Source organism: Sceloporus occidentalis, unplaced genomic scaffold, assembly GCF_023333645.1.
Source record: "Sceloporus occidentalis isolate IW3139 unplaced genomic scaffold, rSceOcc1.0.p SCAF_13, whole genome shotgun sequence".
Lineage (NCBI taxonomy): Eukaryota > Metazoa > Chordata > Lepidosauria > Squamata > Phrynosomatidae > Sceloporus > Sceloporus occidentalis.
Window position 1 is genome coordinate 6,822,750 of NW_028316993.1, and position 14,529 is coordinate 6,837,278.

At 56.5% G+C, this 14,529-nt stretch overlaps 1 protein-coding gene across 1 annotated transcript in view; it reads left to right on the forward strand.

Moving 5' to 3' along the window:
* Nucleotides 1-6,035: 6,035 nt before the first annotated feature.
* The window catches only part of LOC149304748 (cell adhesion molecule 4-like), a 35,825-nt gene continuing 27,331 nt past the window's right edge, over nt 6,036-14,529 (forward strand). Inside the window, exon 1 of the mRNA XM_089478633.1 lies at nt 6,036-6,274. Coding sequence (XP_089334759.1) covers nt 6,112-6,274 — 163 coding nt within the window. The 5' untranslated portion in view covers nt 6,036-6,111. The remainder of the gene's footprint in view (nt 6,275-14,529) is intronic.

Below are 14,529 nucleotides of genomic sequence, written 5' to 3' on the forward strand. Positions count from 1 at the left end.
GCGCCAGCGGCCACCAGGCATCCTGGGATTTGCACTCAGGATTTGTATGGCATTTCACCTCTTCTCAGACTCCCCTCCTCAGCAAACACTGCCAGGGCCAGAGCAAAACCCCTTGAGAAACTATACTGGGTTCTGCCAAGCAAAGCACCTGCCTGGCCCACACCTAGCAGCCCCTTCTTGCCCTTCTGGGCAAAATCCCTGCCTCTCTCAGGGAGCAAAGCCTAGAAGGCTGAGTGGCAAGCGTCCGCCCGCTTCCGCTCCTGCTGCCTCCAGGCCTTGTGGCACCAAGGAGAAAGGCCCACCTTGGCACTGTGACTGCCAGCCCTCCACAGTGCTCTCTGAGCTGGCAGTTGGGTGAAAAGTCAATGGGTCCAGGGCAGGACCAGAGACACAGATGGCTCTCCAGCTGTTTGTTTCTGCATTTGTTTGTTTGTTTGTTTGTTTATCTTACTTATATCTTGCAGTTTTCCCAGTACTGGATTCAAGTCAGCTCACAACAAGATTACAAACAGGTACAGAGAAAACAGATAAAGCAGGCACAGGTTTTTGTTTTGTTTTGTTTTTTAAAAGAGATAAAACATTGCAATGCTAAAACAAAATTAAACCAAGGTGGAGGTTAAAAGCAATGATAAAACATCAGTGGAAAAAGAAGAAATGTGTGGCAGGGTCCCAGCCCCTGAGAAGCCCCTTCCTCCATCACCAGTCCCTTGCTCTCCCCCGGCCTCAGCAGGAAGGCCTTTGTCCGCTGTAGGAAGGATGGAAGGAGGGACCGACTGCCTCTCCTCCTGCCTCAGGGAGCCAGAGGCCTGGGACGGCTACCCAGGGGGCAGCCAGGGCAGCTGGAGGCTCATGGCTCAGGTGAGGGGCACTATTTCTGTTTTGGGACTGGCAGGCGGCAGCTAATGTAATATTGGGACAGCTGAGGGTGATATGCATTGGCTGTGTCCGGTACCAGCCTGAAAGCCTTTGGCTACCGCTTGCCCAGGCCGGCCGGAGCCCCTGATGGGGAGAAGGGAAGGAGGACGGTGGGGTGGGGTCACACAAAGTCCCTCTGTTGCAGCAACTTTTGCTATTGAAAGGAGGAGACTTGGATTGTAACAAAAGAGAGTCTTTATTCGTAGATTTGGTTGCAAGCGAGCAGCAGCCTCATCTGCTCAGGCAGGAAAACGAGGGGCTGAAAGCACCTGTCCACATGCAGGAGGCCTTATGCCTTGCCAAGCAGAGCTACAGAAGCAGAAGTGCAGCCAATTGGCTAATCCAAATTAAACTGCACCTCCTATTTCTCTACCTACTTCTGACATCACTACAGTCCTACTGAGCATGTCCCAAAAGGTGGACCTTAATTATAATACCGGTGTCCACCCCTCGGGTCTAAAAAGGGGATATTATAATGCAGCTTAATAATCCATGGTGCACTAAAAGGTCAACTCCTGTGGCCAACCCCCTACTTTCTTCTGATTCTAACTGCTTCCGTTTCTGTAAGGCACTGAGTCTGACCATGAGTCTACGCTTGGTTCCCATTTGTAGCTAAATTTGTCTGCTACCTTGGCAAAATATTTCCTGTCATTATCACTATCTACCTGTACTGCCTTTTGCAAACCTCAGTGATGCCTTTATTTTCTATCTTGACTCTTGCAAACGTTTCAGAAAGTGGCATTATTACAGCCTTTGGGCCCTTTTCTTCCTCTCCCTGCCCCATCTGTAAAAGGGGAATTAAGATCATCTGCTTTGCAGAAGGTGAGAAGCGTTCGAATTTTAAAGCACTTTGCGTTTTCCAAGTGTTACATTAATGATTTAAAATAACAACTTTACTTTGAAAATGTACCGGCAGGTAATTAAGTGTCATGAAGGTTGGCAACATCATGACAGCAACATCTCCAGGGTCCAGCATCTCTGGTCCCTGCTCAACTCACATGAACATCCTCCGGCTGTCCGGCCTGGCAGTCTGCTCCCAAAGGGATGGGGGCTCAGGCCAAGACCTTCTCTGCCGGCTGCCCAGGACGCTGAACCCCAAAGTGGCTTGAGGGTTCCCCATTTAGTTTTGCCGGTTGCCCCATGGGGGGAATCCAGAGGGTATGACTTCCCACCTGCCTTCCCACCTGAGATACGGGTCTGGAATCTGTCCCAAGGTCCCAGGCTGCCAGGCATGATTCCTGCTCTGGGTGCCAGGAGGCAAAAGCAGGCTGTGGGGAAAGGGCTGGGGGCCCAAAGCCTCCGGTGGCAGCAGAGGAGGGAGCAGAGCGGAGAGTTGCTCCAAGCCTGACGCCTTTCCCTTCTCTGGTGCCATGCTGCTGCCCTCGCCTCCGCTGTGCGCAGCCTCTGCTGCTGCAGAACCAGAGAGGAAGGGCTCTGGCTCATCGCGCCTGAAATACGGGAAACAAGACACAAAAAACGCCACACCAAAACAAACAAACAAAAGAGACAAGATGGATGTCAGTGGAGGTTTCTTTTTGTGTTGCTCATGGGCTTTGCCTTCCATTTCCTGGAGACTGAGACCCTTTCCCTCCCAGGACTCTCTCTCTCTCTCTCTCTCTCTCTCTCTCTCTCTCTCTCTCTCTCTCTCGGCCAAGGAGGAATGGCCTCTGCTCACACAGGTCCCCCTCTGTACCATCTTCACTGAGAGCAAATATCACAACAACAGTCTCTTGACACAATTTAGACCAAAGACTCCAACATCATAACCCCCCCCCCCCCCACTTTGCCTGATGAAGACTCCAGTAGAGCTTCAAAGGCTTTCAACATGTATTTTGGTGTATTTGCGTTGGCCAGTAAAGGGATCTCTCTTTTGTGGATTTTGGAAGCTATTGTACTTTTGTGAAATACAGCTCAGTGTATGTGAGTGAGAGAGAAAGAGAGAGAGATAGTGGGACAGAAAATATCAGAGCTGTAAAGCCTCAAAAGACATATCACTGCTCCCAGGCAAAATGGTTAAAAAATGGCTCAGACATGCAGCAAGCCGGATCGATTCAGGTAAGATGCACAGTGGGATTGGCAAGATCCGCAATTTGCCAGACCCCATTTATTTCATGGCCTGGCCATTTGACCAGAGCGAAGCAACCCTCTCTGGCCTGGTCAGTTCGGAAGGGGAAGGGCAAGATGTCTCCCGGCTCTTCAGCCCAGAGGGGCAGGGCCTGGGCCTCAGAGTCACAGAGAAGTCCTGGTCCATCACTTAAGTCCTGGCACTGCGCCGCCTGCTTTGCTGTTGTGATGAGTCTTGTTAGCAATTCAGACTTATGGAAGCCCTATCATAAAGTTTTCTTGGCGAGAGCCATTCTGAGCTGGTTTGCCACCATTGCCTTCCTGTGAGGCTGAGAGAGTGGGACTTGGCCAAGTCACCCAGAGAGTTTCGAAGCCTGGCTTCCTGGAGCCCTAGTCCAGCACTCAACCCGTGACCCCGCACTGATCGCCAATGGAGGGTTATCTGAGTGCTTCTGGGCTTTAAAGTGCATGTGTAATACGTTTTACTGTCTGTGGCGTCGGTGGCATTTTAGCCCTGTGACTGCTTCTGAAGTTTAGCTCTTGTGATTTGTGTTATTAGCAAATGCCCTGGAAATGCTTCTGCTGGACCCAGGGATTTTGTTCTTTCTTTTTTTAAAACATCACTTGTGTTGGAGTTTTGTCATATTGTGTTTTATTGGATTTCACAAATGTACACGGCGCATTGCCTGTGGCTGGCAAATCTGTTTTATAAGGCACCTACTAAATCTAAGTAAGCAAATCAACCACTAATTCACATTCGGGGGGCTGGAACGGAGCCCGGCAGCTGGGCCTGCGCTGCTGCCTTGGCCCTCTCTGGGTGCTCTTTCCTCAGGCATCTGCTGCTGTGCATCTGTGTGTGCATGTGGGCAAGTGTACCCTCTGGGTGCCCTGCCCTTGGTCATCTCAGCCTGGCCAAGACTCCACAGGCTTAGGAAATAATGGTTCAGCAATGAGAAAACCCTCCCGGAGGGCATCCAAAGGAGGGCAGCTCCAAGATTACTTCTGAAACCTCCCACTGTCCCATGTGGGAATGGGCACTCCGTGGGGCATGGCCATACTGGGCTGAACCCTTCCAAAGTGGCCTGGGGCTGCACTACATTGGCGCGGTGGATTGCAGCGGAGGAGGACGGAGAAGCGCGCTCCTGGCGTGTCTCTCTCTTCGTGGCAGCATGGCCTCTCTTGCCTCTGGGGCTAGGACTGCACTGCCCACCTTTCCTCTCTCTCTCTCTCTCTCTCTCTGCTGCGGCGTTTGCCACGTTTCGTGGCTGTGTTTCTGCCTGTCTTGCCGTTCCAAGAGACCCAGCAGTTAAAAGGCAAGAGCTCCACCGTGTCGGCTGTATTGATCCCATTTTGTAGCCCACAAATAGGGTTTAGGAACAAGTGTTGCAAGAATGGCAAAGCTTTGCTCACAGATTGCCTTTTTGGTCCATCAATCATCTGTCACTCATCAGCTAATGGAGCCCAAATGGGGGCCTGCCACTGTTTTTGGGAAGGGGGGGTCACCCCTGGTTTCACCACAGTTTGGGGATAGTGATGGGAAGCAGCTGTGGGAAAATATGCTGGAGGTCGCCAAATAAAAATGTCTGCCTGAAAAACTCTGCCAATTCTATTGGTAGAAGGTGTAAACCTGGTCTTTAAATTGTTTAAATGTTCAAATGCTGCTGCTGCTGCTGCTGCCGGAACAAGGCTTCTTGTATGGCTTTGAAACAGAGCGGGAACATCATGGAAAGCCATTGTTTTCCCGCCTTCTCCACACACACAACCCACAAAGGTCCCTGTGTCTTCAGACTATGCCAGCCAAATCCTGGGGAAGGAGAAGGGAGGAGAGCGGAGGGAGCCAGGGAGGCAGCCTTCTGCTCCAAGGCCAGGAAGAGGAAGGCAGCCCTGGCTGCGCAGTGGGGCTGGGGCTGGGCTGCCTCTCCCTCCCTTCAGACAGAAACCTGGCCTCCAGCTAACAGTGGTCTCTCTGCCAGTTTTGCCCTCGCTCTGCCTCTCTGCCCAAAGGCTTCCCCTCCCACTGATCCCCACAACCTCCCTGTGGGGCAGGTCAGCCAAGAGGAAGCGGGGAACTGGCCCAAGCTCACCCGGTGAGTTTCATGGCCCGGCGCTCTCCCACTTCTGTGCCTGATACCCGCAGGGCACCTTGTGTGGGATGCCAGCCGCAAAGGGCAGACCTCATGCGGCCCCCTTTCCATTGCCACCAGACAGGGCCCCGAAGGCCCGGCACACGCCAGTCCTGGGCTGGGTCCAGGCCCCAAAGCCTCCCGACCCTGGCTGCGGGGTCCCCTGGCACAAGGGCCGAGTGTGTGGGTGAGTCTGGGTGGGCGCAAGCCCCGCAGTGCCCTTCCTGAGCGTCTCCCGCGGGGTGCCTCCCTTCCCAGTCGCCAGAACTGCTTAACAACCAGAGGGAGAGCTTTGACTGCCCAGGCATTCCAGGCTTTTTGGCTAATGGTTGCAAATAGTAAAACCCAGCCTCTGGTGGCTAAAGCAGCATTAAAGAGGAATAATACTGATGATGATGATGGGGGGCACCTCCTTGAGCCTGGAGGGGGAAGGAGAAAGCGCCCAGGCAGGCAGGCAGGGAGGGAGGGAAGGGCCCCGAGGAGGAGGAGGAGGAGGAAGCCGCGAAGAAGGAAGCCTGCTGAAGCCAGGAAGGGGGCGCCAAGGCAGGGTCCCGGAGCCGGGGGGCCAAGGGGGTCGCGGGGGCAGAAGGACGGAGGGCGAGCAGCTGGAGGCTGAGGCGGCCCTGGCAAGAGGGAGGCGCTGGCCAGGAGGGACCCCGAGGGCCCCTGCACGCGGAGCGGGGCCTGGGCTCAAGGGGCTCCAGGGGCCCAAGGGCCGAGAGCAGCCGCAGCCTCCCCTCCCCCCCGGGAGGCCCTGGCTCCTGAGCCCGGCGGGAGGCAAGGCAGGGAGGCCCTAGTCGCCAGAGGCCCAAGGCCTGGCCTTCCCTCCCTGGCGCTGAAGGGCCGGCGAGAGACCAGAGCAGCAGGCCCCGCCCCTGGCCCCGCCCTCCCCGCATCTCATTAGCATAGATGAAGGCCGGCGGCGGCGGCGGCGGCGGAGGCAGCAGCAGCAGCAGCAGCAGCATCTTCCGCGCAGGACAGAGCCCAGCCGAGAGCAGCGGAGGCGAGGATGGCCAGGGCCGGGGCTCTGCGGCGGAGGCTGCGGGGGGACCGGGAGGAGCCGAGGACGCGGAGGAGGAGGAGGACGAGGACGGCTGGCGGCTGGCCCTGGGCGGCGGCGGCGGGGCTCTGGCTGCTCTTCGTGGCCGAAGCAGGAGGAGCAGGAGGAGGCGGTGAGTCCGCGGCGGCGGCGGGGGGGGCAGGAGCAGAAGAAGGGGCCCGGGGCATCCCCCCCTCCCTCCCTCCCTCCCTCGGAGACTGCGGCGGAGCGCTTTGTTCGGGGCCGCCCTGGCCCCCCCTTCCCCGGCCGCGCAGCCCCTCCGCCCCGCTTCCCGCCCCGCTCTCCTTCCCTCCAAAAGGGTCTCTCCCGCCCCTTCCCCCCCCCAGAGAGAGCCCTCGGCCGGTTCAAGGGGAAGATGGCGCCCCCCGCCCCCCGAAGGCCCCCCGAGGAAGCAGCACAGAGAGAGAGAGAGAGAGAGAGAGGACAAAGCCGGGGGGGTGAGAGATACAGACCCCCCCGGCCCTTCTGCGGGTCCTTCGGGGGCTTTGGGGTCAAGGCCTCTCTTCTCCCCCCGAACACCTTACCAAGGAAGGTCAGAGCCCCCTCCGCAGCCCCCTCCTTCCCTCCCCGCCCCCCGAAGCCCCTGGAAGGCTGCCTTTGCCGGGGCTGGGGGCTGGGCTGAGGCCCTGCCTTCGGGGGGCACACTGTGAAGGCCTCCCCAGCCCCCCTCACCTGCTCCTGACGGAGCCCCAGTTCGCAGAGAGTTCGGTCTGTGGGGGCCCCTTAGGCCCAAGACCCCCCCCCGGAGCCCCCGCAGGGAACTCCTCCGCAGCTGAGGCGCTGCCTCGGGCTCGGAGCCGGGAACAGTCTGGGGGCCCAGGAGGAAGGGAGGGCCGGCGTAGGGGCCTTCAGGGCTGAGGGGGGGGGGAAGGAGTGGGGGTCCCCCGGGGCGAGCCGGCTTAGGTTCAGGCCAGGCACTGCCCCTCCGGCGGCGCCCCTTTTGCCCTCGGGGCCCTGGGCATGGGGGGGGGTGGCAAGGGGCCCCTCCGGTGCCCATGTCGATCTCTGTGGGTTCCTGTGGCTGTCGGGCCTGAAGCTGTGGGGTTTCTCTTTGGGGCAAGCGCCTGGCCCAGAGGCCTTCCTGGAAGAGGGCTTGTCAGCAGGGGAAGGGACTCTGTCCATGGCCAGGGGCACTCTGTGCCAGGCGGGACTGGGGCTAAGCTGGGCAACCTCCTTCCCTTGGCAAAGCTGCACTCCTCCCCCTGCGCTCCCCCTTTTCTTCTTCTTCTTCTTCCTCGAACCAAGGGCTCTTGGCTTCTCAGGGGATCCTTTCCCAAAGAAAGGGCTCTCTCTGGGATGATGGCCGGGTCTGGAGCCAAGGCTGCCTGGGGTTCCTCTCAAGCGCTGAGGGTCCGAAGCCTGGCGTTGGGGGGGGGGGGGCAGGCGATGCCCATATGTTGCCCTCTGGGGCTCTGGAGGAAGAAGGGGCCCAGAAAGACCCAGCCCCCGAGAGAGCGGCGCTGCCCAGGGCTGCAAAGGCGGCTTGGAGACAAAGGAGGCCCCTCGGCTGCTGTCCTCAAATGGGTCATCGATGGACGCCTTCAAGCTCCCATTCAGTTGCTGCAACTCCCTGCCATGGGAACAGGCTCCCGAAGCCCCAGTCAAAGGCATCGCTCTCTCTCTCTCTCTCTCTCTCTCTCTCTCTCTGTGTTTTTGTGCAGTCCCTGCAACTGAGCCCTTTTATGCAAAGCAAGCTTACAAAACACTTTCTCTCTCTGATGCCAGAATTAATTGTCGGCAGAGAGGGCCCTTTTTTAAAGAGCGTGGCTTCTTAACGCGCCGGAGAGCTGCTGCGATGGAAGCTGGGGCCCTGGGCCTCTCTCTCTCTCTCTCTCTGGGCGCAGGCCTGTGGGGAGAGGGCCCTGGAGCACGTGCAGAGTGTCCCTCCCTCGCCTCTGTTGGCTTTACTCTAGGGGAAGGGGGGCTTCATTGTAGGTCGCCCACCCGGCCATCTCCCAGGCCAGGCAGGGTCTTCCTCCGGCCTCTTTGGGCATTTGGTGTTCGGGGACAAAGGAGCCCCCGCCTGCGGCTCAAGTGCCCATGTTGCCTGTGGCAGTTGGTGGCCCATCATCCATCCTCACGGCCGGAAAGGGAGGGCCACCCCGCCTGCCCATGGCTGCCTTTGTGCCAGATCCACCTCTGTGAGGGACCCAGGTTGGGGGCATGCGCTTGTTGTGGTTGTGTCGTGGCAGCCCTCAGGTGGCCCTATCTTGTGGCTTTCTCGGCAAGATTTGCTTGCCCTCCCCTGAGGCTGAGAGCGTGTGACGCATGGCCCAAGGTCAACCAGTGGGTTTCATGGTTGAGCTGGGAATTAAACCTTGGCCACCAGAGTCTCAGTTTGACATTCAAACCATTAGGCCACGCTTCCTCTCCGAGGCTGCTCTAGGGTGGGAGGGCAAAGATTTTGCGTCCCTTGGGACCAAACGCCCCATACAGCATAGCTGACAGTAAGGGATGTTGGGAGCTGAAGTCCGGAACAATCTGGAAGGGGGCTGTCGATGGCCCAAGGCCCAGTTTGGGCAAAGGGTCAGGCCCAGGCCCCCCTCCCATGCCAGGAAAAGCAGGTCACTTGTGGCCCAGCGGAGACCTAAAGGGCCGGCTCTGCCCTGGGCGTTGCGGGGGATTTGGCTTCGATGGCAGCACCGCCGCAGCCGCTGTTCTCTTTGTCCCTGTGTCCTTGTTGCTGTGACTGCCTCTCTCTCTCCTCCTTGCTTTGTGAGGAAGAGGAAGAGGAGGAGGAGGATTGGCTTGGCGCTTTGCAGCCTGCAAGTAAAGTGGTGACAAAAGGTAGTGAGTGCCTTGTTTGCCAGGTAGTCCACTTCTGTTGTCCTCCGTGTGTTTTTTTGGAGGGGACCAGGGTCCTGTCTTTAAAAAGGGACCCCATGGCCCATTCTGCACCCCCACAGCCATCTTCTTTCTTCTGGGCAAGCAGCCAGAGAAGCAGCGGGTTTCTTTCTTGAAGGGCTCAGCTCTGCTGCCTTTGCCTTCAGGGGCCAAGGTCTCCTTCCCTTTTCCTGCCCAGCACAGAGGCAGAGGGCTGGGGAGGCCTGTCTGCCAGAGGTCTCCTGGCAGACCAAGGGGGCAGGCGGAGGGAGGGCCGTGTGGGGTGGGCTTTGCTGTTTTGCCAAGGCAGAGGCAGGGAACCCTTGGGCCAGGGATTGGGGCCAGACTGTGCTCCGTGCCCCCAGCCAGGGAAATGTAGATAGGAGCGCATGGGCCTTTCTTCTTATGCTGGCTCCATCAGTCTTCCTTTTGCAAACAGGCTCTGATGGAAATATCCTGAGAAGCACAAGATGTGCTCGAGGTCTTGGGCCTCTTTCCATCCCTGAGCAAAGCACCCAGCAAAGCTCCCACATTGAGGAGGGAGCAAGCTTGTTTTCTGCTGCTCCAGAGACTAGGATCCGGAACAATGGATGGAAGCTCCAGGAAAAGAGATTCCAGCTCAACATTAGGAAGAACTTCCTGAGAGTAAGGGCTGTTCGACAGTGGAACACACTCCTCCCTCGGAGCGTAGTGGAGTCTCCTTCCTTGAAGGTCTTTAAACAGGGGCTGGTTGGCTATCTGTTGGGGATGCTTTGATTTAGATTTCCTGCATGGCAGGGATTGGACTGGATGGCTCTTGTAGTCTCTTCCAACTCTATGATTCTATGATTCAGTCCTGCCCCTGAGGAGGAGACCCAGCCAAGGTCCCTCTGTCATTCTCCCCTTTGAGTGTGTGTGTGTGTGTGGGGGGAGCTAGTTGGGGCCAGGCCAGAGGCTGAGTGCCAGGGCTTCTGGGTGCCTGTTGTCCCCTTCCAGAATGGGCTGGCAGTGCCAGCGAGGGGCCTTGAATGGCACAGGCAGTGGAGGTGGCCATCAGACGTCCTGTGGTTCACCTCTCCCTCGTTTTTGACAGAGAGGGGTCCCTGCCACGGCTCCCTCCCCCTCAGCCCCATTTCACAGGTTGGGCACTTGAGGCAACCAGGGGCCTTGCCTCCTCAGAGCCAAGCCTGGGCCCCGGGGCCCCAGCGTTGCTGGTGAGAGAAGCCAGAGGGAGGCAGCAGGCATTTGGGAGGCCGGCAGGACCTCCTCTGCTCCCCCCTCCCAGCCCTCGCCAGGCAGAGCGCAAGAGATGAAGTGTGAACAGAATGGGGATGAGATCGCTGGACAGTCCGAGCCAAGGCTTTTCAGCTCTTGGGCCAACAGTGTGCTCTAAACCCAGCTCAGGGCAGGGTACAAGGCAGCCTGACGCTCATCAGGTGATTTGGGTGACCGCTCCCATCAGCCCCAGCCAAGGTAGCTAATTGTTGGGGTGTGTGAGTTCTCGGTCCAGTAGTGGGAGATAGGTGGGTCGGAGGCAAAGGCTGACCTTGGCCCCCCAACCCTCTCTGGCTTTGTTGGAATTGCCTTCCTTGCAAAGTTGGTGTAGAGACGGCATGGACCAGGTGAGGGAGAGCCGTCCTTGCTGGGCAGAAGAGAAGTCTCAGGTCAGACTTTGTTGAATTGTGACTCCCATCAGCCAGTGAGGAGGAGTGGTGGGAACTACAGTCAGAAATCGTAGGCTGGGGGCTGATGTGATATAGATTTTTTTTAATAAAATAGTCCCTTTTCCTTGGGGACATAGCCTGGCATTTAAAGTGACCCCACAGCAGAGGCTGGGAAGTTTCTTCTTGTCTTGGACTGCCACTCCTACAATCCCCTGTTCATGGGAGGTGGGGGTCATTCTGGGGGACATAGACCAACAGGAGGGGGGCACTCCTGGAGCCCATTGGCGTCTGGTGCCCTTCTAAGCCCACCCTCCATCCTCTGGGCCCTCATCATCTGCTCATTCCTTGCTCTTTGACAGAGGTGGTCCTGCTGGCCAGTGTCTGTTGGCGGCCGGCCAGCTGGGCCACAGAGCATCTCTGGCCCCAGACAGGTGCACCCACACACAGGGCCCTGGCCGCCACTGCAGGAACTGAGCAATGGGGAGGATGGGAATAGTGAGTGGTTGGGCACCAGGACCCAAGTGCGAGGAGGGGGCTGGTGGGCACTCGGCCGGGCGCAGTGCTTGGGGCTGCTTCGCATGCAGCTCATGCTCGCCTCTCGCCTTCCATTCAGAAAATAATAAAACCCTCTCGGAACGGATTGGCACCACGTGGGACAGGAATTGGGATTCGCCGCCGAAGGTCACCTGCCCGGGGAGGAAGGTTCTGGGGCCTGTTTTTCTGCTGCCAAAGGCCTCGTCCATGGGGAGGAAAGCCATCTGTCCATCCGCCGGTCCCTCCGTCCGCCTTCCTGGATGTGTGCAGCTCACCCCATGGCTTCTCCCTTTCAGGCCGTGCCCCCTCCCTCCCCCCATCCAGCCTCTGTGTCAAGGATATCCAGTCAGAATTAATTATGCAAGTTAATTAAGCTGATTCACATGTACTTAATTTTGCATAATCGTTTCATCTTCCAACATTCTGGATTTCAGAAGGGTTTCTGGTGGTAGTTGTTTTGAAGCGGGGGGTGGTTAAAGGGAGGGTGAGGATGGAGCCGAGATCAGAGGAGTCTATGGGGGTCTGCCTTGCTTTTTGCCTTCAGCTGGCAGGGGGGGGCAGAAGGAGCGAAGGGGTGAAGGAGGGAACGTTGAGGTGACATTTGCCTCCTCAGAGCAACTACAGCTCAGTGCTTGGGCGGCCAGTACAAAACCATCCTCTGTGTCGGGTTCGGGTTTCTGGCGTGGCTCTTGGACTGCGCTGGCAGGGATCGGGGGAGCACCGTGTGGGTCAGCAGACTTTTTGCAGGCAAAGGGCACTGAGCCCAAGAGAGGACCCTGGCACCGGTGGATTCCTTTTTGGCCTTCGCTTATTGTTGTTAAGCAACTGGGAAATTGTAGAAATAATGATGATAATAATAATAATAATAATAATAATAATAATAATACATTTCTTACCCGCCTCTCCCCTTCGGTCAAGGCAGGGAGCAACAACAGATAACATCAGTTAAAAACACATAAACCAGTTAAAACACAAAACATCAATTTAAAAGAACAAACAAGATCACAACATATTCAAAAATTCATAATTAAACATTCACAATTTAACAATCCTCTGGATAGGCTTGCCAGAGGAGTCTGTTTTTAAATTCGGACAGTGCATTCATTCTGTAGTCGAGGGGCTGCCAAGAAGAAGGCCTTTTCGCTGGCGGTTGCCAGCCTCGTCCTGGCTGATGGGGATAAATGGCTGCCAGAGGACCTGAGCGTATGGACTGGGTTATATGGGACAAGGCTACCCCACAGGTAACCTGGACCCAAACCATGTAGGGCTTTAAAGGTAATGACTAACACTTTGTACCTTGCCAGAAATGAATTGGCAGCCAGTGGAGTGATTTTAATATTGGTGCAATATGATCGCTCCTGGATGTCCCAGGAACCCATCTGGCTGCTGTGTTTTGAACTAGTGGAAGTTTCTGAACTTGATACAGCAGTAGCGCAATGTACAGCACATTGCAGAAGTCCAGCCTTGAGGATACCAGGCATGCACTGCCATCTTTAGGTCCTCTGTCTAGGAAGGGGCCCGGCTGGTGTAACAGCCGAAGATGATAGGAAGCAGTTCTGGCCGTCACAGCTATTTGAGCTGTCATTTGGAGCGACCGGTCCAGATCCAGAAGCACCTCAAGCTGTGAACGCAGCCCTTCAGGGGGTGTAACTTCCAGTGTCCACTGGGCGATCCTAGCCTGGGAACAGTTACTGCACCTTCCAAGATGCGTGAGACGTGGATTGCTGAAGGCAGGGCCTCCCTCTGCCCCCCTTCACCCCGAAGTCCTTTTGGCTCTGCCTCCCAGGCCTTCCTGAACTGTGAACATATTGCAAGATTTGGCAATGTCACAGGGACCAGAATAGCACAACGTCTGCTCCTGTTGTCATCCTTGTCGCCACTTAGCGCTTGTGGCCTCACCTGAATTCTGCCTTGCAAAACGCTTTTTCGGGGGAGGTCATTAAACTGGGCCAGGAAGTCGATGAAGTGAGTGGCTGGTTTCACCCTCTTGGGTTTTCATGAGGGCTGCCTTTTCACCTTGATGTGGAAGCCAAGCCTCCCCTCTGGACCAGTGGCTGAACGGGCTGCAGCCAGGGTGGCCTTTCTGTCCACAAAGGACGTCTGCCAAAAACGATCCCAGAGCTGTTTCTCTCCTCCCATAAGGGTGATGGTTGCACACCTAAACGTGGGGGAGATCCCCTGCTCAGACTCCTCCTGGGGAGCTCCACCGAGATCCCGAAATTCCTCTCTGGGTGCAGAGAGCAGGACAAGGCGCCCACAGCCACCGTGCCACCCTTTGCTCCTTGCCCCGGGAACTCCAGCAGTCTTCCCATCCTCTCAAGGTCACCAAGCCCCCTGCTCCCCAAAAGGCAGGGTCCTGGCTGCCCTGCCCTCTGAGCCCCATCTTCCCTCTGGGGCCAGAGTCTCAGTTACCAAACACTTCTGGTAGGAAGCTAGGCTGTGCCAAATGCCCTTCTTCCATGGTGGTGAGGCTGCGGTGGCTTCTCCAGCCTCGGGGCAGGAAGGCAGACTCCTCTTCAAGGAGCTCCTGAGGTTGATATGGTGCCTGTGGAATAGAAGAGATGACCTCCTCAGGGCCTGTGCTGGGGGTGGTGCTAAGAGAAGTTGTCTTGTGGCCAGTTCTGTTCCTGCCATCTTCCCTGCCAGGTCTGCCAATCTGTCATCATCCAGATATTAAAGGAGAGCATTAATGAAGCTCAAGAGAGCCAAAGAGGCCATCAGGCTTCCAGGGCAGCCAGCACTGTATGCCCATGTTGCGCTGGTGTGTGAGAGTGATGGAAGGAGCCCTCCCCTGGGCACAGTGCCACTCTCTCCCCCCTCCCATTGTGGATCTGGGAGGCCAAGCAAGAACTCCTGGCCTCCCTTCCGCCACCTTCTGCAAAGTCTGCTCTGGCTCCTCAGATGAGGAATTTGATTCAAATCCTCCTCCTTCTCCTGTAGACTTCCTGCCTTCCCCTTGCTCTCTTCTTTACAACAGCCTGGCTAGGCAGGACTCTTCCAAGCACATGAGGCCCGCTTGGCCAAGTGAGCTCTTCACTAAATGCCAAGTAAATGTAGCCCCTGCCATTACTGTCCTCAGCTGTTTGAGGGATGGCCTGTCATCTGCTGTGTCCAGGGCCTGGAACCAGACCTTTGGTTCTTTGTGAACTTTCCATCTAGTGACTCTGCCCATGATGATTTTTTGTTTGTTTGTTTGGATTAGTTGGTTTTTAATATTATATTGTTTTTAGGGGGGTACTGTGTATATATAGTTGTATTTTAACTTGCTGTACGATGCTTTGATTGCTTGGCCAAAAGTGGGATAAAAATTAAAAATTTATTAAATTTTATTAATACTTGTGACCTTGTGTTAAGGAGCTAAGGATGA